We start from the raw sequence: 22,772 nt of genomic DNA on the forward strand, positions 1-22,772 counted from the left end.
AACTGCTATCGGAGCTGCCTGCCTGAATATGGTTGTTGATGGACTAGCAATTGCAATTGAAAGTATATAAGACCAACAAAAATACAAATGCCTGTCTCCATTGGCGTAACTCGGATTGATGTGTGCGCCGTAGGGCCGCTTGATGACGTCGGCGGATTTTTCTTGCCATCGTAGGGATTTTCTCTGCCTTTTGCGAGTGAACACAAACTAATAGGGCACTAACAAACGCGCCGGCGGTTTTTCTCGTAACGGGAATAGTAAAGCATTCTCCTCAAAATCCTGTATATTGCATCGCTCCATAGACCATCTCACAGGCCCGGTTTCAAGCCCGTCACATGGTAGAGCCCACTCGATCTATGATGCCCTTGGTGCAACAGGAAGGGTGCTCCACTACCTACGTGTCGTGAAAAAAAAACACGAAAAGAGCTCAAGTCACACGTCTAACTCACGTTTGAATGCTGAGCCCACTACGACAATCCGTCTATAAACTGAGCGGACGGAAAAACAGCTGTGGAAAACAAAATAGAGGAAAGACAGGCAAAAGTGTGAAAATAAAGTTTGAACTGAATTTAAGTGCATTTGACGAGCGATAAATAATCGAACAAAAAGTTTCATTGGCACAAAATACTTAATTATCCGCAAAAACCATTGAATGGTCGAATAGGCTGGACGAGAGTATAGTAAGTAGACGGAAGCAACCACGGTATCAAATTTGAAGAACCAAAATGGTTGATTGAGACAAAGGAAGGTATCATCATAGTAAATAAATCGATCTTTAATTAGATAATTACGCTAATTAGAGCACGTAAATTGGTTAACAAACAAGAAGAAAATGATGGAGAGATGCGCCTTGTGCCGAGGTGGCGTTTATACTTTCGCATTCTCCCAATGCGGGTCGCCGCAGGGATCTGTAATTTTTTTCGGTGAATGTCAGATAAGCACAATATTCGGGTGTGAATAATATTTTTCAGTCCTTTCGAGAAGACTGGCAGCGTGAAAACTCTCCTATATTTATTTATTTATTTGTTTATTTCATTACCCTCAGGGCCAGAGGGCATTACAGAGGGGAGTGGATAACACACGAAAGTGAAACAAAAAATACAGCTGTAAATACACTTAATAATTAGGCATAAATGAAACCCACAGAAAAAGAACCGAACAAAAAGGTTACGTCAAAACAAGTAAAAGTTAGCAGCGCATATCGCAAAATGAAAACAACAACAAAAAGCAACAGCATACAATAAAAACAAACGACGAGAGAAATCACGTTCAAAAGGCAGTAACACGCGCATATAAAACAAGTGGAACAACCGTAAAAAGAAAAAAAAAAGATGACAGCCTTAAGGATTCTCGAGTTTATGACAGCAGCAGGTTGGTTAAAGCAGATTTAAACATAGAAGTATCAGAAATTTCAACGATAGATCCGGGAAGGTGATTCCAGCTTACTGACGTACTTGGGAGGAATGAATTGTGATAATGGTTGGTTTGGCATGAAGGAATACCAACCTTATGACGATGGTCCATGCGACGTGAAATGTAAAAGGGTGGTAACATCATTTTATTCTTAAGAATGGGATTATCGTAATAAATCTTATGGTATATTTTCCTACGTTGTGACAGCAGGCGTAGTGACAAGCTTGTTTTTATAGTCCTGACGCTGGAGTTGCGATGATAAATTGAAAGAATGAAACGAGCCACCCGGTTGTGGACGGATTCCAGTGATAGATAAGCGCCTCTTGACTGGGGTCCCAAACAAATGCAGCATATTCCAGTTTAGTACCAACTAACGATTTATAAAGAAGTAATTTTACAGAACTATGAGCAAGATAAAAATTTCGGCGGAAGTAGCCCAGCATGCGATTAGCGTTGTTTGTTATATAATCTACATGCATGTTCCAAGAGAGATTAGAAGAAATAAATACGCCTAGATATTTGTAACAAGACACAGATTCGATGCTGCTGTTATTAAGGTGATACGTGGGCAGTGAAGTATTACAACGAGAAACACGCATGTGCTTGCATTTCTTAGGGTTTAGTTCCATGCACCAGGTGTTAGCCCCAGTCAATAACATGATCGGTATCGGACTGAAGAAGGGTTACATCAGCGTCACTGTTAATTTCGCGGTAGATGAGGCCGACATGTGCAAAAAGGTTAATTGATGAACATATGCTAATAGGCAAGTCGTTGATATATATTAGGAAAACCAAAGGCCCCACCACAGAGCCTTGTGGTACGCCTGATTCGACTGGCGAAGTGACGGAGCAAATGTTATTCACTGTGACAAATTATGAACGATCAGTAAGAAAAGAATGCAACCATGCAAGAATGTTAGTATCAAGGTTAAGTTTGCTTAGTTTGAAAAAAAGCAGTTGATGCGAAACCTTGTCAAACGCTTTGGAAAAATCTAGGAATATACAATCGACAATGGAACCCGAGTCAAGGATGGAATTCAGATCATGCGTAAACGATAAGAGTTGTGTTTCACAGGAAAATGACTTACGAAATCCATGCTGATAATTTGTAAAAGGCATTTGACTTTGAAATACAATTCCTACCGTCTTTCTGATATAAAGCTATAAATTTACCAATTACCATGCGCCGTGGGAACACTCTGTATTGAAAACTTAAATATATTTTCTAAAATTAGAGCTATAATATCCAACATATATTTACAGGCCGTATCTGAAAATCATCCGCCTCGTGGCATCTGCTGTTCTTCATATTTATGAATGCAGTGAATTCTTGAGAGCATGTAATTGGATTCACATAAATGGAATCACTACGCTGCATCACGCGAGCACATGATATGATATGTTTGAGGAACTTTTCTATTCTGCGGTCAATAAATATTGATTAAACGCAATTCTACTAATTTCTGTCCGTTTAGATTCTGCCCTTGAATAAGTACTTAGCGAGGAGAGCAAGTGTGCGGTGTGCGTGAAGCGACCTGGTTAATCTGGTTCCACAGCTTGAGGGAATCACCGGGTTATGATTGAAATTTTCCGTACTAACACAAATCTCTAGCACGCATTAAGGTTTTGTTTGACTTAATTTTTAGGACTCTGCACCTTGCTAAATTTCGAGATTTTCAGTAACAATGAAGTCTTGGTACATTTTTTAACTTTATGTGCATCTCCTGGAGCAATTGTGACATCATCCAACGCTAGCGCCTTTTACGCCATGCAACGTGCGCCCTATATAGAAAATACTCGTGTAAAGAACTTTAAATTTATCACAAAAGGTTAGCATCGGCAGTTTCAATGTCTGTCATAAAGAGCACGTCATTCCAAGTTGTGTCAAGTTGTTTCATAAAAGGAAGCATTGCTTTTCTTATTTGTGGCATGATAAAAGAATGCGTCGGTTTTTTCTTGATATGTGTTTTTCTTCCAAGCAGTATCAGGACATCTTCACTAAGGTCGTATTGAATGACAGCGGACACAATGCAATTTCCGCAAAATTCGTAGTAATAAGTTATATGATTGTTTCTGTAAATATAGTAACTCCTGTAGGTGCTCTAAATGTGTTAACACAGGCGTTTTTGGAGAGCTCCAAAATAAACTTTTTTGCTGTGCTGATATCAGAAAACAGGTCTATACTGAAATCTCCGCCTAGAATCACACTAAAGTTATTAGTGTTCACAAAATTCAAAAATATATCAACGAAGGAAAAGAATCCGCACTGCGGTCATGAGGAGGCCACTAACAAACCGCGATAATAGTACCGTCAAAATTTCAGCAAACTATTATATAATCAGAAGTGACAAAAATAAATTTTGGTACTAGGTTAGGATTTACACTTTTTTTTTTACCAAAGCGTAAAACACCGAAAAAATGATTTGAGGATCGCTTCATGAATAGAGTGTTGTAACAGGGCATATTATTCACATCCTGCGAATTGTAACCAGAATTATTATTTACTTTTTCTTCGCAGGAGAACCAGGTTTTCATAATCATGAACGGTTAAAACTTATCTGGTTAATTAAAGAAATACTCAAGATCAGCAGTTTTATTTACGGCAGACCGCGCATTCACATTGAGACAACGAAAAAACGTCTCTTAATATATCGTCCCATTCTGCTTCATTCAAGCTGACTTGATTGTGAGCTTCTAGATATTCATATTTCTTGACAAGCCTGCGCACGCTTAGACTGGACTGATCAAAGTTCATGACGCCACCACCGAGTGGCCCTTAGTTTCGTTGAGGGCTCTACGTTGTCTGCGTTTTTTGGTTCCAGTCCAACTATGTCGTTGCTATCATTGTCCCAAGAGAAAAGAAATGCATTAGTTGCAACTCTGTCATACGTCCATCTCACTTTTTCTTTGCTGACACAATTTTCTCTTGTTCTATTCCATAGCTTTTGCTTTACATCTTGGACTATGATAAATATTCGCTGATTGAATAGCTAGATCGTTTAAGTTTAGAACAGTGCTTTAAAATTTTAAACTTTTCGTGGCAGTCTAGCAATTTAAATATGAAAAATTCTTATCGAAGGATGCTTAAATAGAAATTTGTGCTGCTGTGGCGAGGACGTTCAGTTCAGTGGTGTGATTCGTCTTATTAGGTTTGGTTTGGTTTGTTGGGGTTTAACGTCCCAAAGCAACTCAGGCTGTGAGGGACGCCGTAGTGAAGGGCTCCGGAAATTTCGACCACCCGGGGATCTTTAACGTGCACTGACATTGCACAGTACAAGGGCCTCTTGAATTTCGCCTTCATCGAAATTCAGCCGCCGCGGCCGGGATCGAACCCGCGTCTTTCGGGTCAGCAGCCGAGCGCCGTAACCACTGAGCCACCGTGGCGGGGTCGTCTTATTAGAAGAAGTTCTACCAGACTTCTGACGCTGCCTGGCTGTTCCGGCTCGTCCCAGCATACTTGTTGAGCAGACGCTCTGCTTCAGGCTACAGGGCGTATCAGGGGCTCTGGGCGTCTCTGGCTACACAGCATACCTCGATCTTAAACGACCCCAGTTCTTCACACAACTTCGACAACCCTCCCGCTGCTATTTTTCTTGACGTTTTCTTAGCCGCATTGGGGTCCCTTACTTATATCGCTCTGTTCCATCGGACACAGCATTTGGGTACGCCTTGAGAGGCGCGGTAATGCTGTGCGGCTTTTATTTTTCACTGTACAACCCACCGCTTGACGCATGCATTGTTGCTGCAGTGAAGGATGAGGCGCTGGTTTGGAACTCCCCTGCCTGTGCGGTGCTGTAGTCTCCTGTCCAAGTGTGGCTTGTTTATTTCGCCTTCAAAGCGAGATTGAAAGCATTTATAGACAGATAATTTCCAGAAAGGGCGTTGCCTAATTTTTCTCAAAGCTACTGCGTTTTCTGGAGGAAATTAACTTCTCCAAAAAATCAATAAAGAAAGGAACGGCGCTCGCGTATGTGACATGATTTTAAGTGCCATTTGTATTGTTGTCTAATTTGCGTTAAAAATGTCGTGGTCATCTCTGCGGCGTTGAAAGGTTGTCATGGCTCGTGGACAATTCCCGGGTCACGCCACAAGTCAGGTGCCCAAATAAAGACGCCAATGGGAGATAATGGGTCTTGTTACATATAGGTGATATGACCGCTGATGACGTGTGTACTGAAATGGTCAAATCATCATGACGTCATTCTGTGAAAATGACACGATCTCCGCAAAAACATAGGTTAAACTACTGACGATGTAATACAGAGTTATGAGCTTCTTTGGACACAAATCCTGTGCAATTATTTCGCTTTCTTTACTTTCCGTTCTTTTTATTTGCGCAGTATTGACAGCACATCGCTTCCTTCACATAAAGCTAGCTTTGTCACGCTTCATGTTACAAAGCTGTTTTATACGAGTACCGAAGCATTGAATTCAACTAGGTTGATAGCATTATAATAACACATGGAAATGACTGTTTGCTTTAACATGTATGATTACAAAGATTGCACGAAAAAAGAAGTGCCAGCCAACGAGAACCGAGCAATGCCGTATCATTCAGAAGCGATGTATTTATTATAATCAAATACCGCAATGTAGCTTACAATTTAGGATAGAGTGGCACATGATACTAACGGTGCCCCCGGAAGGCTGAGGAAGACACTGAAATGTGCAAACAACCACAAAATTATTAGTTGAACACACAAGATGGAAGTGGTCCAGGTGCGAAAGGGTGCGTCATTAACATGATAATTCTTGGCTGCTTAAAAGAAGGCAACCAGTGTTCTTGAGAAAGCGACATTTACCCGGCGACCAAAATGAAAGGTCGCTTTTAGCCGCCTACAAGGCGAATGAAGTTTGCTCTGTCCTCAATTCAACCTCAAATGATGTTGCAGAATTCAGTGGGGGAACACGCACTTACTCATGTACGCAGTCGCACCTGCCGGACTCCCGGGTCGCTTATCTCGTGGCTTTACCTGAGGCGAGTGTTAACTTCACTGCACCCATATAATAGGGGGCGCAGATCTGTTGATCGTGAGCCGCATGGTCCCCCAAAGGGATGAATTACGTGACACAGCACAAAAGAGCAGGAGGAGGAATGCGTGCAGCATATCTTGACGATTTAGGTCACACTTGGATGACTCTTCGCGCGTCAGTCAGCAACGCATAGGCGAGCGAGATGACTCGTTCGTGCCTGCACTAGAGCAAACATGCAAGGTGCATGCGTTTTATCGCAAGCATTCTTGTTGCCTGGGAACCGGAAGGGCAAACTTTGCGAATCTTGCTGCTGCCCGAGCCAGTGGCGGTCACCGCACCATCCTTCGGAGCGAGAGCACAGGCGTTTGGTGCACGCTGGCTCCGCCTCCAGCCTGTTCCGGTCCGAAGCTGCGTTATGTGGGTGAAGCGAACTGAAGACCTGTCACTGGTGACCCCGCGATGTGAATCGCATTCTCAGATTTTGTGAAATCTGTACTCTTCTATAATTACAAACAGCGGCATTCTTTACACACCAGCCAACGAAGGCATCTTCCACCTCTCCCACATCGCTTAACTTAAAATTTTCCTCTCGCTGCTGAGATTGCTGGTCTGATTTCCTCTTTTTACAAAGTTGAGAGACTTTTCCCACCCCAAGCCTTCCAATACCAAACTCAGAAGTGTTAACAGCGCCCACATTCATAGCGTTCATTTAGCCCAGCTTTACATGGGAGCAACAAAATGAGATAAAGCGACAACGTGAGATAAGGATACCTCCTAACGCGCATCTAGACGTTCAGCAAGAGCCGTTTTCATTAAACACTGCCGAGTAAGCACGAAGACACCAAAATTCAACGCTAAAACTTTTTTGGGCACCGCTGCGAACATTCCAAAACGCAACGGAGAAAATGTGCCTGGGGAGGGAGTAGGCCGGGCGGTGCTCTGTTGAAGTGTGATCAGGGAAAACACCCCACGACCAGGCAACTTATTAGGGTCTGCCACTGGGAAGCGAAGCAGCCATCAATTCGAATATTACTGCATCCCTGAACCTCTTCACCCGCAGCAGGCATGGCGGGGTTAATCAAATTGCCGGCCCAGGCGAGCGACTCTGAGGGAAAAGGGTTACTACTTCGTGAATGTTTTACTGGCCGACAGAAACAGGGGTGATATCGTGACCGGGTGCTGAGGCTTCATGCAAAGGATGGCATAAGCATTGCTTTTCGTTTTCTTCCCCTCTTAGCAAAGATGTACTGAAGAACGAAGCAAAAATACGTGGGTGGTAGTAAGCGATATAATTAAACTAAAGCTATAAATGTCCATTTCATTTCTAATATATTATTACAAACATGCACGCACCCTAGCACGCACACAGCCAGAATATTCTATTTTACTCTAAAAACTTGCACACTCAAGTTGTTAAGCTCTTATTACTCTACTTTTATACCCTGTACCTTTTTACAGATCTAAGCCGCTGCAAGCTTTGTGCATTCGGCTTTATGTGCAACATTGCAGTATGCGCTTTGCTGTCTAGATGTGGAACACATGAGATAATCCAGCCAGATGCCGTGATGATAAATGAGATGAACTGCCTACGCATTCTTCGGGTCGTGGCTGAAGTGGTAGCTTGTAAAACGAATTGGCGGACATTTGTATATTATGTCCTCAAATTTTACTATAAATAACAAAAAAGATGGTGCACACGATGAAAAAGTTTTGGTTAAGGGGATTTAATGCCCCAAAGGGACTCGTGAAGGGGTCGTGCCTTGTGGAAGGGGTCTGAAAAATATGACCAACTGGGGTTCTTAAACATGCACTGACACCGCACTGTACATAGGCCTCTATATTTTCCCCTCCATCGAAATTCACAAAAGGGTCATAACACAGAGGCCTAATTTGTAAGTTCCAAGCTTTTTATTGAAATTCTTTTCATATTCCTCTTTACTCGAGATCCGGCCTAGATTCGACAGCGGATAGGGCAAGCAAAACTGGTTTTAGCTTAACAGCTCTGGCGTCACAGGCGCCACATTTTTCGTCTAAAGGGGTTAATTGAATGCAAAGAACACAAGAACATTCGAGATGATCGAAAAGATGCCACCACAGGTGGCCTTTCCTGCCTATTGCCGGCCCCTCCCCTCTTTTAGCGCTTCTTTACTTTCTACTAGAGAGCGTTTATAAATGCCGCGGCTCCCGCATGCACTGTCGACTCTTATAGGTGATGGCTGTCCTAAAAGCCGACTCATTTTACACGGATTAACTACCAGGGAAAGCAAGTAGCACAAAAGCACAGGCCGCTCTCACGAACGTAATCCTTTTCACATTTTCTGGTTACTTAGTTACGAAGCATTCGATTGCGCTTTCATTAACTGCCACCGTATACACTGAACCCGCTCACTCGTCTCATGCTTCCACCCAGTAAACCTTTAAGAAGGTGCCGAGGTGGCACCGAAAGTGCGGTGCTCCCTTGGGACTTTTTTCGTTCTATCAGTTTTTTCTTTTGTCTTGAAAAGATCAACTACCATTTCCTAATTGGGGGTAGAATATTCATCACATAATTGTCCGCATTAATTATCTTGTTTTTATGGAAAAGCATCAATCCTATACAATCCAAGATCGAAGAAAACCTGCAAATTAGCTATCTAGGCGGAATATTAATTTATTTTCATTGTGACCAATCGCTGTTAGCGAAGATATACGAGGGCCTTTTATCTACTTCGGCCCTTTATTTCATTCAATATGCCTGATTTGCTTTCATTGAAATGTAAAATGTTATTTGGGCTCCGAATGAGCTAAGAACCCCCTCCCTGACATTCTCGTGTGCGCCTCGTGAAAAAGCTGGGCAGCCAGTTCCTTTTTAGTGCGGTGGCAGTGCTTGGCTCATTTTCCTTTTTATGCTAAGGTACGCCCCTGAAGGTTGCTTGGTGGTAGGCGGCCCACATGCCTACCTGGTTGTGGGCAACCTGCCAGGTTTGTACACATGGCAGATTACACGCCTGACAGGCCTTCAGCTACTAGTGATACTACTACTGCTCGATATTCCTACTACTACTACTACTACTACACTACTACTACTACTACTAATGCTATTACTACTACTGCGACTGCTGCTGCTACTACGACTACTACCACTACTACTACTGCAACCACCAGTCCTACTACTACTACTGCTCGATAATCCTCGCTTATGAATGCTAAACCTTCTCCTTATTTTTGCCTTTTTCTCACCCATCTTTGTTCTCGATTGTCAGGTTTGACGACCGCTTAAACAAAGCATGCTGTTAACATTCGGTTATCATATTAAATTTATGTATTCCAGGCCTCAGAAATGCAGTTTTTTTCATTTTATTTCTTTCTCTTTTATATACTGCACTGCCTGCATTCTATGTAGTGAAGTGCAAGCAAATATAACGCCATTTTACAATTCGCCAGACCATTAAATACCAGACTGCACCGTTTTGATTGTAATTGCCACTAGGTCAGAAGCTCTACGAACTCAGCTATCAGGGAAAACCACCCAAGACAGGTTGTAGTGCTGGGTTCGCTCCCCGGACATGATTAATTTTTTTTCCAGTACAAAGTTTTGTTGAAGCTTTAAAACTTGCCTTTGTAGCCGTTCCGCTGCGCTTTGCTAGGGGATAATGGGTAACTACTCATTTAATAAAGATGTACTTGACCTTGAGGGACGCCATTCATTATTGGACCAACACTTGTCTCACCTGGAGTTGTTAATCGATTCGCTATCGGCTTACCATAACCTAGCCGTCCCGGTAACCTCACTTAGTTAAACGACTGCCCTGCTGAGGCGTTCGCCTCTGGTTCACAGCCGGGAGCAGGAATATTTTTTTTTGACAGCAAAGTTTTTGTGGATCTTAATAGCTTTTTTCCTCTTGCTGATCAACCAATTAACCCATATCACCACCCTCCATCAGTTAGCTTTTTTTGGAGCCGTACAGCAGCGGTTATGTGGATGCTAATGCATAATTACTTACTTTATAGAAGTTTGCTTTATGTTGAGAGCTTCCCTCATACTATGAACAAATGTTTAGGGGAATCCCCCAAGGGGGAGTAGATTTGTAAAAAGTGAGTATTTACTCATTGACGTCCATCCGAGCGCAGTCATAAGGCTACAAAATAAAGCTATACAGCTTACTTTGGATCAAGACCGTTACCACTTCGAGTTGTTGATCAATACGCCTTCGCCCTACCTTATGTCCGCCGTCGTAGTAGCTGAGTTGGATGAGCGCCTGCCCCGGTGAGGCGGTTGTCTCGCCCTGGAACCCATCACAAGGACAAATTTGCCCTAAATGTGAAGTCACTAGGAAGCTATACTCATTTCCCTTGTAGCAGTGCGGTTACTAAGAGCTAAGAACGAAATACGGCGTTTCTGCGGTATATACATTGCACTATAGTCAAATGACACATCTCTGCTGTGAACCTGTGCCCGTATGCCAGGCCAGCAGGGACTACTCCTACGAAACAATAAAATAGCTCGCATATTAGGCTTTTATCGGTATTTCATCGAAGAGGCAATTGCAGGACAGTATCGCAAGCGCAAGAATTTTGACGCCTTTAGCATGTTTACGGAAGCGAATTATTGAAATGTGTAAAATTAGTTCCTGCTGAGGTCTGTTAGCGGAGTAGTGAGGGGCCCCGCGGGGAACGGCTGATTGTTGCTACTGCCCTTTTTTTATACTGCACCCTACATAGACAGAAATATTATAAAAATAGTTGAGAAACGACCAAAACTGTGGTAAGAGAATAATTCTGGATGATTTGTAAGGCTGAGAAAAGGCTTGGTGGAACAATTACATTTTATTTGACGCGGTGAATAAAATTATTAACACGCCATTTAAGCGACTGGGCGGAGTGAATCGTCGCAGAAAAATCCATTGAATGGTGGCCGACGCTCTGACTAGTCTGCAATGCCACCACTGGTAAAGCACAATACCTTATATGGCCGCAGGCAACCCTGGCACGGTATCCGTGCTTTTCGAAAGAGAAATCCACAAGCTCTGGTACAAGAAATAATCTGTGTCGCATACGTATGATGAAAACGGGGTATCAGAGCAGCCGAACGTAATGAGTAATGCCATGGTGAATACGAAAACTATGAGAATAAAATCAGCTTAGTACTAAGGTAAAATTTTGACCTCGTCATCTTGTTTCTTCAACCAGGGTTACAAGTGCACTTCACGGAAGCGCACAACCTTGACTTTAAACTATCTTGGTAATTGGAAGATATTGTCGTTATATTCCTTTCCTAACCCAGGGGTTTCCGTTATAGTTCTGTTATATTTTCTAAGATTTGAAAACCGCAGATTGCTCATTTTTTCAACTAAGTCGTTGCTTTGCCCCCAAGGGGTTTGCCGATAAATTGGTTTCTTTTCTTAGCACGCCATCTAATCGTACACAAAGTTCAGAGCGGTTCTTTTAGGGCAACACCGTCGGTAATAGTTTGATTGTAAATATCTTGCAACAGCGTTTATCGACATATTGTGCTATTTTAAAGTTGTGCCTGTACGAAAGACAAAGGTGAACAATGGGTGCTATGAATTTGATGCATCTTAGACTTTTTTTTGCTTTGTGATCGTGTGAATGCTCGCGTACTTTTGACAGTACTCTGGTTCTTAGTGTACGAGAAATGGCGTTCGCTATTCTCACCCAGGATCTTTTGCATTCTTGTCCTTATCCAGAAATAAACCACTTCGTCGGCTCAGCAAATCATAAGATGTGAAGAAGATGAGATGTGCGTGAAGAAGGTTGGTGTGGTTGCAGTTTTTCTGGGTCCCTCCTCAATAGAGACCGACGAAGAAGGAGACGGTAATTGCACTGGCGCTGTCGTTGTAAATGACGTTCGGGGTAAGAAAATACCGCGTGTTTATGCATCGTGCTCTTAATAAGAGTGGCTTCAATTAAAACTGAGATATTTACTTTTATGAATGTCGGCGCATTGGAATTTTTTAAGCCGTGGTCGCCAGCAGGGCACAATAATTTAGACGTTTCCCAGCCAAACATTTTTCTAGTTAGAACAGTACATGAGAGGTATCCACCTGTCGGATAAAGCTGTCAACCGCTAGAAGGTCAGCATCGGGGGAAAAACGTAGTAGTGGCTGATTTCGCACACATGCTCAACACTAAAATGGTGAACGACGGAAAAATCCGCCATATCACTGGAGACGACCTTGTCGAGCTGTTTTGATTCTTAAGAGCCGTTACTAGTATTTACCTGCACCTTGGCACGCAGCAATCAGCCGTTTGCAGACGCCACGCATTAATCTGGCCTGATGTTGTCTTTGGCAAAGGAGGACACTTCCCGCACAAAGAATATAGAGCCAGTGTTGCCACAAAACGTAAATGATGGCCTGCGAGAAGTGCAATCTCACCGTGTGCATAAAACATGGATGTTCCGGAAAGTATCATGGAACCAAGTAGGAGTGGGTCGAAATAGCCACTTTTGCTATGCGGAGGGCGCAGCGGGCTAAAAAACAACAAAGATCTAACTTTTCAACAAATATAGTAATCTTTATGAAATTTCAGGAATGTGCTCTCCGGTGTAAAGCAACATCATGTACAAAACATTAATAAATCCCCATCGCTAGATGATTGTTGGTCTCTAATGGGCTCACACTTGGCCGCATAGCTGTTATGAATGAGAGGACTGTAGAGAGCAGTTATACTTATGGACATTTAAATAAGGGCAGTTTCTCGTCGTGCAAAAGGAGCTGTGTGCTCTTGGCCAAACGTGAAAATTGAAGGCGGCGTACCAAGCTGCTGGTGGCGCCAGCACAAAAAAGAAAAGTTGACAAAAAGCCTGTTCCTCAGTCTGCATACTGAACGCGAGTATCCGTCACGTATAAGTGAGCGCCACTCAACCATCTCCCTCGCGAACCCGGGGAGCACTCGGCACGGACGGTAAGAGTATAACGAGGTTCTTTATCTTCACATACGCAGACAAAGGTGCAGAGAAGAGTTGGTAGGCTGTCTCCCTGGTGCCCAGCCGCCTATGAAGACTCATCAGCATACACGCGAAGCGCTTCTCATTCTCCTGCTCGGTGCTACTCACGCACAATGCGGCGGCCTCTTTAGGCACCCGGCATATCTTCTTGCTCTACGCGTCCAAGCGGTACGCTTTTTATTTACTGTATTCTTCCTTCCTTTTGTTACATGTAGTTCGTATTGAATCTGCCGTTAAGACTTTCTTCATTATTGCAACTTTTTTCCACTCCTATACCGCAAAAACATATTTGCTAAATCCTTGATTTTTTTACAGTTTTTCTTAACCCGACCGAAGCCCTCTTAGAGAGGGACTAGGCAGAAAAAGCTTATTCACTGCAGGTGATGAAATAGGAGTTCTGTTCTACAGCTATATTTAATTGAGTGAACCTTAGAGCTTTGCAATATAATGATAAATGACTATTGAATAATGGTAAACTGCGCTACGGCTAGGCAACGGTAATGAAAGCGCAGTTTGAAAGCAAACTTGAATTCCCCCTAGTTTGCGAACCGCCGTCTGGCCGAAGAGCTATCGAAGCTTTTGGCTCCAGAAGTAACCGAAAGCCATTGCGAACGGAAGGCAAAGAATACAACCGCAAGCCAAAATGCATCAGGAAGCGCTGCTATAACATCTCGGATTTCCCAGGAGAGACCTTGTGGAGTACCCTGCGCCAGTGAAGACTGTTCTGGATTCTCGAACCAGTAATCTGGGATTCGGCATATGCACCGGGAGCGCCCAGTGTGAGGAGCCGCTCCTCGTGAAGTCATCGGCAGGAATGGAGAGGGTTCGGACAGCCCCCTCTTTTTATTGGTCGTAATCAGATCGCTACTGATCGACGAGATAGAGCTGTCCGAATTGAGAAAGCGACTGTAGGTGGCTTTTTTTGCATAGAAAATCACATCCATTATGTAAGCAACTACATGTTTCAATGTTAGTTGACAGTGCTACACTTAAGTACGAACCCCTAACGAACTCGTCTTCACTGAAAATCGGTGAGCTAACCCGGTGGCTTTTGGGAATACCATCCAATCGTCCGACCCAGCGGTATTCTACCTGCCACCTTCAATGTGCACAGGGTTTGAGTACCTGATTGAATAGACGAAATTTCACACGTCAGTAGGAAATTACGCAAGCATGGAACAAAAAACGGGGCAACAAAAAACAGACAAATGTATGAGTTTGCTCGCAACAAGCCCTGTGCAGCTTTATCACACCGTCGCAAACCTTTAAACTTTACTCATACCTGCAGGACAAAAAATAGATGCAGCAATCAGGCCATAATGTAATTTACTCGAAAAATAAATTAATGAATAGAACAGCCATATTATTCCAGCTTTTTATTCAAGTAATTTTGCATAGAATCATGGCATGGTCCAATAGTGAAACTGAATTGGTCTTGTCAGTCGCAAATGGTTTTCTGTTTTTTGTGCATTTTATCTGTCTTTCATAAAGCACTAGGATATCAGCTAGTTGGTGGCAAGATGCAATAGTCAGCAGTAGTGTCGGGAACCTCTAGATTAAAACCGCTGACTACAGCCTGAACGATACAATGACGGCAACAGTTTTACTTCAACAGAACAGACTTTCTGGATGCGCATGCCACGATTCATGCCAACCACATATTATATGTTACTATCGAAAGAAATCTGAAAATAGCGTGTGTGATTTGAAACCCGGATTCAACAAAAATAACATGAATTGTTAAAAAAACTTTTGATATTCATGCTCACTGTGTTCTTCGAAACATATTCATGCGAAAATACTCCTTCATTTATGTTGGCAAGATCTTTCCTTAAGGAAACCTAAGATACAGTATCATTTTGAGAGATATTAAACGTTGTAAGAGAAGAAAAATTACAGCACGAGATCGCGCAGACGCTCGTTGAAACTTCGCGACGCCCATCTTTCATTTTTTTTTTCTTCTTGTCACGAAATCATTCTGCCATTGTATCCACCAGAAATTCCAAATGTAGCCAACTTCACTGACTTCAAGAAAACGTCTCTGAAAGCTTTGCAAGAGGTTTGAAAAGTAGCATGCAAAATAGCAGTCGCCGTGACGCAATCGTACATTGTTTCAATTTTTCTTAAAGCATGCTTTGTTCTTGAATAACATTCCACTTCTTATTTGAGTATTTATCATTTAACTTTTTATTTGTAGCTTGCAGTGGCCTCAGGCCAGCTTTAAAAATGCTGCACCAGCTGCAGTCAGGTCCACATACCCATGAACGAGCCAACGAAAGATGGCGCGTACCGCTGTGGCAAAGAATGCCTCGCGGCTAAAAAGCCCAACCGTCAATCGCGCGGCTCCCCTACATTGGGCCACAGCGGCCCCGGTCCTAGAGCCCAAGATGGAAATCACCGGGGAACACCCAGCGTGAAGTCGGCTGCCTCCCTTAATCCCTTTCTCTTCCTGCCTGCGCGGGCTCAAAGTTCGTAAAACCCCGCCAGTCCCCCCGAAAGGGAGCCTATGATCCCGTTATCACACTATGGGGAAACGCTATTTAAATCAAAGACGAGCACGAGAAAATATTGGGCGCAACCCCCAAATAACTTTGAAGTGCTGACACAACCCCTACCCCTCCGGTTTGCCTTTTTCCCTCTCCGCGTCAGCGCCCCTTTCAAATGGGCGCTAACTCTGATGACGACAGTATCTGTGTGCCCTGTTTGATTGTATTCATGCTCTGCTATAGAAGCTCAGCCTGGGTTGCAAGTCATGCGATTATAATAGAAACGCACGTGCACATTAAGAACGTTCCGGACAGGCGTGCGCCATGCTTGAAACATTAACTGCAGGCAAGAGAGAGACAGGACAAAGAGGAAGAAGGGTGTTTAACTAGGAAGGTGTTCTGGTTGGCTACAGTGCTCAGGGGAAGAGGGATAAGAGGATTGAAAACAGCAGGCAAAATTTTTTATTAAGCATGAAATGCTTTTAGCCCCCGTTGTCGGCAGTGTGGTGACGTCACGCCGAGACCGAGATCCACTCATCCGGGCATTGAAATCCACTCATCCGGGCATTGAAATCCACTCATCCGGGCACTGAATTCCAGTCATCCGGGCTCTGAAACGAGAACATCCGGGCACCGTACGAGACTTAACGAGAATTAACGAGACTCTGTAAGCCCTCCTACGCGACCGGCATGCAAGCGCCGGTTGGTCTCCAAAGGAATCACAAAAAATAACTACTGCCAGTGCCTTCTCAATGTTTATCAAGATATCAGTCGCTGTGCGTTTGATAATGCACGGAATTATAATTTCCGATTTCTAATAACGCGTGCAAAAAGCACATAAATGCCACGATACACTTGGTTGTCGTACGTGATCTCCTAGGGGCTTCGCGCATCGAAGCAAAGCCGCGCAGGCGGACAGGGGCCCGGGGGAGAAGCGCTGCGTTCAAAGGGCAAGGCATCGCGCCGAACGGGTGTTGGCGTTCCTCCCTTCCTTTACGGTGCGGTTCGGGTGTCCACCGAGATGGCAGAGAATTACTGCGCCATTTCCTTTCCTCAAAAAACCTTGCGTTCAAATGGCAAGGCATCGCGCTGAACGGGTGGTGGCGTTCCTCCCTTCCTGTACGGTGCGGTTCGGGTGTCCACCGCGATGACATTAGGCCCGTAAACATTACATGCTTACTCTACTCTCGGTTACGGGAGAGGCAGAGTTTTTTATGTGAGTAGCCTTTGGAAGAAAACAGTGTTTAACGTCATGTTTAAATGCCACGAAACAAGTGCGCGCCCTCTTCGTGAAACGCTTGAGGGGAAGCAAAATAACATCCAGATTTCCTAGTCTGCGCCGGTAGGGATGCGACATATTTCACCGAACAAAACTCTTATTTTTTCCGCGTATTTCCAGCACTGCGAGGTGCGCAATGAAATCAGTGAGGTACTGTCTGAGTTGTACAGGGAAGCCAGCTGAGCAGCCGTTCAAAGAACTATATAACGGCCATCGAACTGGGAGCCCCCCCCCCCCCCGGGCCACCACTTGCGTAAAATTTGGGGGCCACTCGTCTGACGCAGAAAGTTCGAGTAGTGTCAGACAACATGGTATGTTTCCTGGGAATGAAATTACTTATTGAAATGAAGCCAAATAATGTGTGGGACTCGCACCGACGACCCTTCCGCCCCCAAAGAATGCATTCCGAGGACCTTCACGCGGCCATTACGCCCAAGCCGTCCGTCGCAGGGGGCTGCGGTTGGGATCAAACAATTCGTTGCTTTGTGAGGCACATGTAATAAAATTTATTAACTGATATAATGAGCAAGTACACTGGATATAGCAAACTTGGCTGCAAATCGCAATAACAGTGCAAAATACATGAGGTCAATGGCGCGACTTGTAAGGAAACTTTCGCGGCTGTTTGGATGTGGCCTCCTCTACGTTTGCTGAACACACCGATGTAATCACTTGAAGCTACCGCAGATAACGCTCTTAAGTCGAACACTGAGGCAGCGCTGGCGGAGAACTTTTATTTCTCCTTTTTAGAGTGACCTGCTTCTTATGACTGCGGCGCTTCCTGAATGTCTAAAATGAGCTCTAGTTCTCGCTGCGCTGCAAATTACGAGGGGGGCAGAGTGCCCAGGACACAACATACCAAAAGCACCTCCAGGTTTGTTGAATTGAACTTAGCGTAATCAAGAGGGCTAGAGAAGGGAGCTTCAGCGACGAGACGACAACTCTAATTAGATCGGCAGCTGCTCTCTGGGCTAAGATCGATGGCTTGCTTCCGACAGAGCTCTGTGGACATGTCTCAGACGAAACCACTATGGCCTCTGTTCGCCCTGGAGGAATCATTCCAATGCGGCAGAACAGAAGAAAAAGAGGTGAAAGTCGACACCTTAGAGGGCAAATCCCCACATGTGGGCATGTGCGATGTTTTAAGCGGAAGAAGAAGAAGCAGCAGCAAGAGCAGCCAATACCAATTCTTCTCAGAGGGCGTAAAGTCGTTCTTTAAGAAAAGCAATGCCAGCGCCTTTAAAATTTAGCTGCCTCTGTCTAGCACACCAGCAATTTTTCGGAGTGATTTTCGACGCCTTCTCAAAATAAAGGCTCAAAATAAAGCACAACCAGCGCATAAGCAAACATTGGAATATGGGTTCCTCTGTATAATTCGTAGTGAAGTATATGAGTGTTCATCGTTGCAACTACAGTGCAGAAGTCAGTGTGATAAAGACTGTTGTTGCGACAATTTTCCCTCATCTACAGGGTCACACTGCTATAAAAAATGCAAAAAAAGGTCTTTTACAAACCATGTCGGGGCTTTAAAAGCATATTGTGCGTTATAATATCAGGGAGAAGTGGCAGCGGCTAGCTGGAGCCAATACGCGTTTGTTTTCTGACAGTCAAATGCGTTTTGCATGATTCATTATTCACTGCTCTAAATACCGTGATGTGCTGTGATCTTAGTATCTATATTTACCTCTCTATCTTTTCCTAGTAGCCGTTTGAACCAGAAGCGATGTAGACGCTTCGTCAGAACAAGAACTATCATGACGCATGCTTAGAGCTGCAAGTGTAGAAGACCGGCTTGAAGTTTCTTTCGACCTCATCGGTTTTGTTGGTTTTTTCCTCAGATTTGTGTTGTCAACCTTTTCTAAAACATTTCGATAATACGAAACAACCGAAACTTACGCTAGACGGTGAAAGAAGCAGAAAGCCCATTAAGAACCCCGGGTGGTAAAGATGTATGGCGAAGCTTTAAGTACGATTAATGTTCCTGCATCTCTGACAATATTCAGGAATAAGCAGTCTTATTCTAACGTTCGCGCTTTGTTTCCAAGCGTAGCGCCGTAAAAGTTGGTGGCATTAAGAACATGTTAGTAAGTATAAAGTCCTCAGAAACATTCGTCCATCAGTAAACACCCTGAGAAGCTAAATGATAGGCAACCCGTCTTGATGAGGCGCAGGCACATCGGAAGCACCTTGAAGAGCCCTGGAGCAGGAATATCGTTAGCGTGGAAGCACTTGATACAAAGGCACCAATAAGAAGCCTAGTTCGCTCTCGCGTTTTGTCTTCTCGCACTCAGAAAGTACTCGTTCGAATTTTGCCTCGAGTTACGCATCTTCAAAGACAAAAAAGAGCTAAGGGAACTTATAAATGATCAGTAGAATGAACTCACATCTCCGTAATAAGCACATTCGCTAATACAAATGTTGCTGTCACCACTCATACACCTCACACCAGTAGGGAACACAATCCCCATTGTGACACTCTGAACAATCAACGGACTGCACCTCCAGCATGATATAGGGGGGTACATACAGTTCCCCGCGTCTCACCTTCGCAACCACGAAATTATGCGAACGATGAGCCGCGTCTCTACTGTTATCACGAGATAAAAGATGTCCCATGACTTTTCCAAGCGCTCGCCATCAGTAGCGGGCTCTGTGTTACACCCATATCCCCCTTCCTGACCCCGTGGGAATCGGATAAGCTCGAATTCTTATGCGCAAGACCTCGAAAGAACTGTTAGGTCTAGCACGACAGATAGCCTTATGGAAACTCGAATCGTAGGCGAATCACCAGGCGGGAGGCCGAATTACAGAAAGCTCTCAATCTGAATTCAGAGTAAAAACGCTCTCAAGTCGCCAGTAAGAGTACAGCTTCGAGGCGTTCCGTAATTTACTCCTCTTTTATGTGTCTCGGAGCGAAAATCAGCACGCAATCTGTTGGTCGAGCTTACGCAATCCAGGCACCGCACGGTGGCTCAAGATCCAAAAGTACAGCGCTATCCTTCAGCAGCACCGACTTCACCGCCAGGCCTTACACCCCCCCGCATATACTTCAGGCGGGAGGAAGTGGTAGCATGGAGAGAGGCTCCAAACCAATGCAAGTAGTCACATCTTCGGCCCTTCTCTTCCTAAATCCTACACTCCACCCGAAGAAATGACAACTCTGCGAAGCACATCCCACACCACATCACACTGCTTGCACTTCCCGGAAGTGAATGCACCCACAGTAATTCCCAACCCCAATCCTGATCTGTGGGAGGTCACGCTGTCCAGCATTAGCGTGACAGCCCAGCGGAAGCTTGCGCACCTGGCCCACCTGAAAGTATAGGCCCCTGGACTGTTGTGCACTCCGAACACAAGGGGCCCCTCTAGAGCCAACTAATGTCATTCACCGCAAGCAAAATCTCAATATTCGTTGTTTGCAAGTTTGCGATCTTTCTCCACGCAGCGTTGCTGCACTGAAAGAGGCAGTGTATGATTATTGGGGCTCGAAAGCATAGAGAGCTCTTTGTTACTTAAAGCTATCATAACGCTATGAAAAGAAATCAGAGGGAACAGGCTAAGCCACTTTTATTCCGTGATCGCACATAGGATATCTCAAATGTTGTGTTAAAAAACTGTAGTTCACAAATTTTCACTGCAAAGGACAAGACATTCTAAAATCTAGTTAAGCCTGACATGCAGACAGCAGTCGTCAACACCTGCAGCCCGACCTACACTCCCCCCCCCCCCCCCCCCCTCCGGCACACAAACACGGAAGTTATATTTGTCGCTCGAGCCCACTTTTCTCAGGGCCATGAGAATCATGTTTCAAGACGATCACAATCAGGAAAATCCTTGTCACACAAAAATGACTTTTCGAAGCTGTTATTCAAACAAAACCATACCACGCTATTAAACAGGGGTCCTACATTCCTCATGACCAATGCCCCCTGTACTGTTTTCAGATAGATGCAGTTTGCCGTGACCTTATCAGCGCCGAGCACCCTTTGTGGAGGCGCCTTAGTTTTCTGGGATCTGGAAACCATTTAATCTGGTCCTTTTGCGACCAGATTTCTGACGTGTAAGAGTACGCATTTCTCAAAGAAAGCTTAGCAAAATCATCGATTCGCTCGCTTGAGGAGGGATGGCTGGCTGAACTGCCTCGGAAATCAAACATATAAGCACATTTAAAGCCATAATGAACATCATATTAATGAGCTAGGGAAGATCATGATGTTGGCGCGGTGTGGTGTTCTCGGGTCCAGGCAAGTAAGAAGCGATAAGAACACTGCGTAGTACTTTATTGGCAACAGCTGAAAAGCGTTCTCCGCGGCGCTCATGCAGGCGCTCGCTTTTGTAGAGCCACTGCTGACGTCACTTTGCGCGTCATCACGCGTCTCACTCAGTTCACCCAGAACGCCGGCGCCGCGTCTCAATCACTTCACACCCGAACGCCGGCGCCGCGTCTCACTCAGCTCGCCCAGAACGCCGGCACGCGTCACTTCATCCACCGCAATTTGGAGAGTCACGATGGCTGGTATCGGACAGGCGGCTTCCCGACTCGCTGAGGGTACCGCCTCGTAGGTCTGTTTTCGCTGACCACGGGTGCAGGGCTAGTTGCGGAGACAGCGGTTGATGAGGGTGGCGGACAATCTGAAAGATCTGGATAACAGATGTCGGTCTCCTCCCCCACCGCAAATGGTGATGGCGTGTTCGCAGCTTAGGCTCGTAGCAAATTGTCCTTGTGTCGCCTCTGCGTGTATAATCCGTGGGGTGTCTGCACCTTGACCTCGTACGACACTGGCCCGGTGCGCTGCGAGATAGTTGCTTTGAGCCATCTTGGTCCGCTCCTAAAATTGCGCACCAAAACCTGTTCAACTTGTGCAAACTGCTGATTTCGTCCCAGTCCAAGCACAAAGTTTCGAGCCACTCGCGTCCAAGAAGAGCTGGACCGCTGTAGTCTACGACGTACAACGGCAGGTCACCGACTTGATCCTTGTACCTTACGGCTGCTTTCAAAACGCCGCAGGGCTGGATAACTTCTCCTGTGTACGTTTTCAGTCGCAGTTCTATCGGGTCGAGTCTCAGAAGCGGTCTAAGTCTCTCGAACTGCTGTCTTGATATTACAGACACCGTAGCGCCTGTCTCTAACTCCATTCGCAAAGGCGCACCTTGTATTTCGACATCGACGGTGATGGGACGCCGGGCTCTTTCAGACAGCGTCTGGATGTTTCCCGAGTCGTTACTTTCAAGAGTGCGTATCCACTTCCATGAACTCGTTGGATACTGCTTGAGACCACGGCAGGCACGCTGAATGTGGCCTTTCTTGCCGCAGTTCGTGCACTTATCTGCTATGTGCGGACAGGCGCGGGAAAAAGGCTTGTCAGAGCCGCAGCGATAACACTCGAAAGAATGCTTTGTTTTGGCTGCGTCTTCAGCGCTCATTTTGTGGAAGTCATCGAAAGTTTCTCTATCGTGCGCTTCCTGAACATTTTTCTTAGCTTCTTCCAAAGCGAGTGCGCGTTCAACGGCTTTTTGGAACGTCAGCGTTTTGTCTTCTGCGAATAGATATCGCTGAATGTCGCTGCGGAATAAACCGCACACAAACCTGTCACGAAGTGATTCGTCCAAAAAGGTACCGAATTCACAGGTCTGAACTAGTTTTCTGAGCTGGGCTCCGTACTGTGCGATG

General features: G+C 44.9%; 1 protein-coding gene across 1 annotated transcript; it reads right to left on the reverse strand.

Annotated features, from left to right (window-relative positions):
• Positions 1-14,608: 14,608 nt before the first annotated feature.
• On the reverse strand, positions 14,609-22,565 carry LOC149361730 (uncharacterized). The gene is made up of 2 exons (XM_089568142.1): positions 21,945-22,565; positions 14,609-14,618 (listed from the first exon to the last, which is right to left on the reverse strand). Exons 1-2 carry the CDS (start codon positions 22,523-22,525, stop codon positions 14,609-14,611), a joined length of 591 nt encoding a protein of 196 aa, XP_089424268.1. The 5' UTR covers positions 22,526-22,565.
• Between the last annotated feature and the right edge of the window lie 207 nt (positions 22,566-22,772).

Source organism: Amblyomma mixtum, chromosome 2 (assembly GCF_055824585.1).
Source record: "Amblyomma mixtum isolate Tamu chromosome 2, ASM5582458v1, whole genome shotgun sequence".
In the NCBI taxonomy this organism is placed as follows: Eukaryota; Metazoa; Arthropoda; class Arachnida; order Ixodida; family Ixodidae; genus Amblyomma; species Amblyomma mixtum.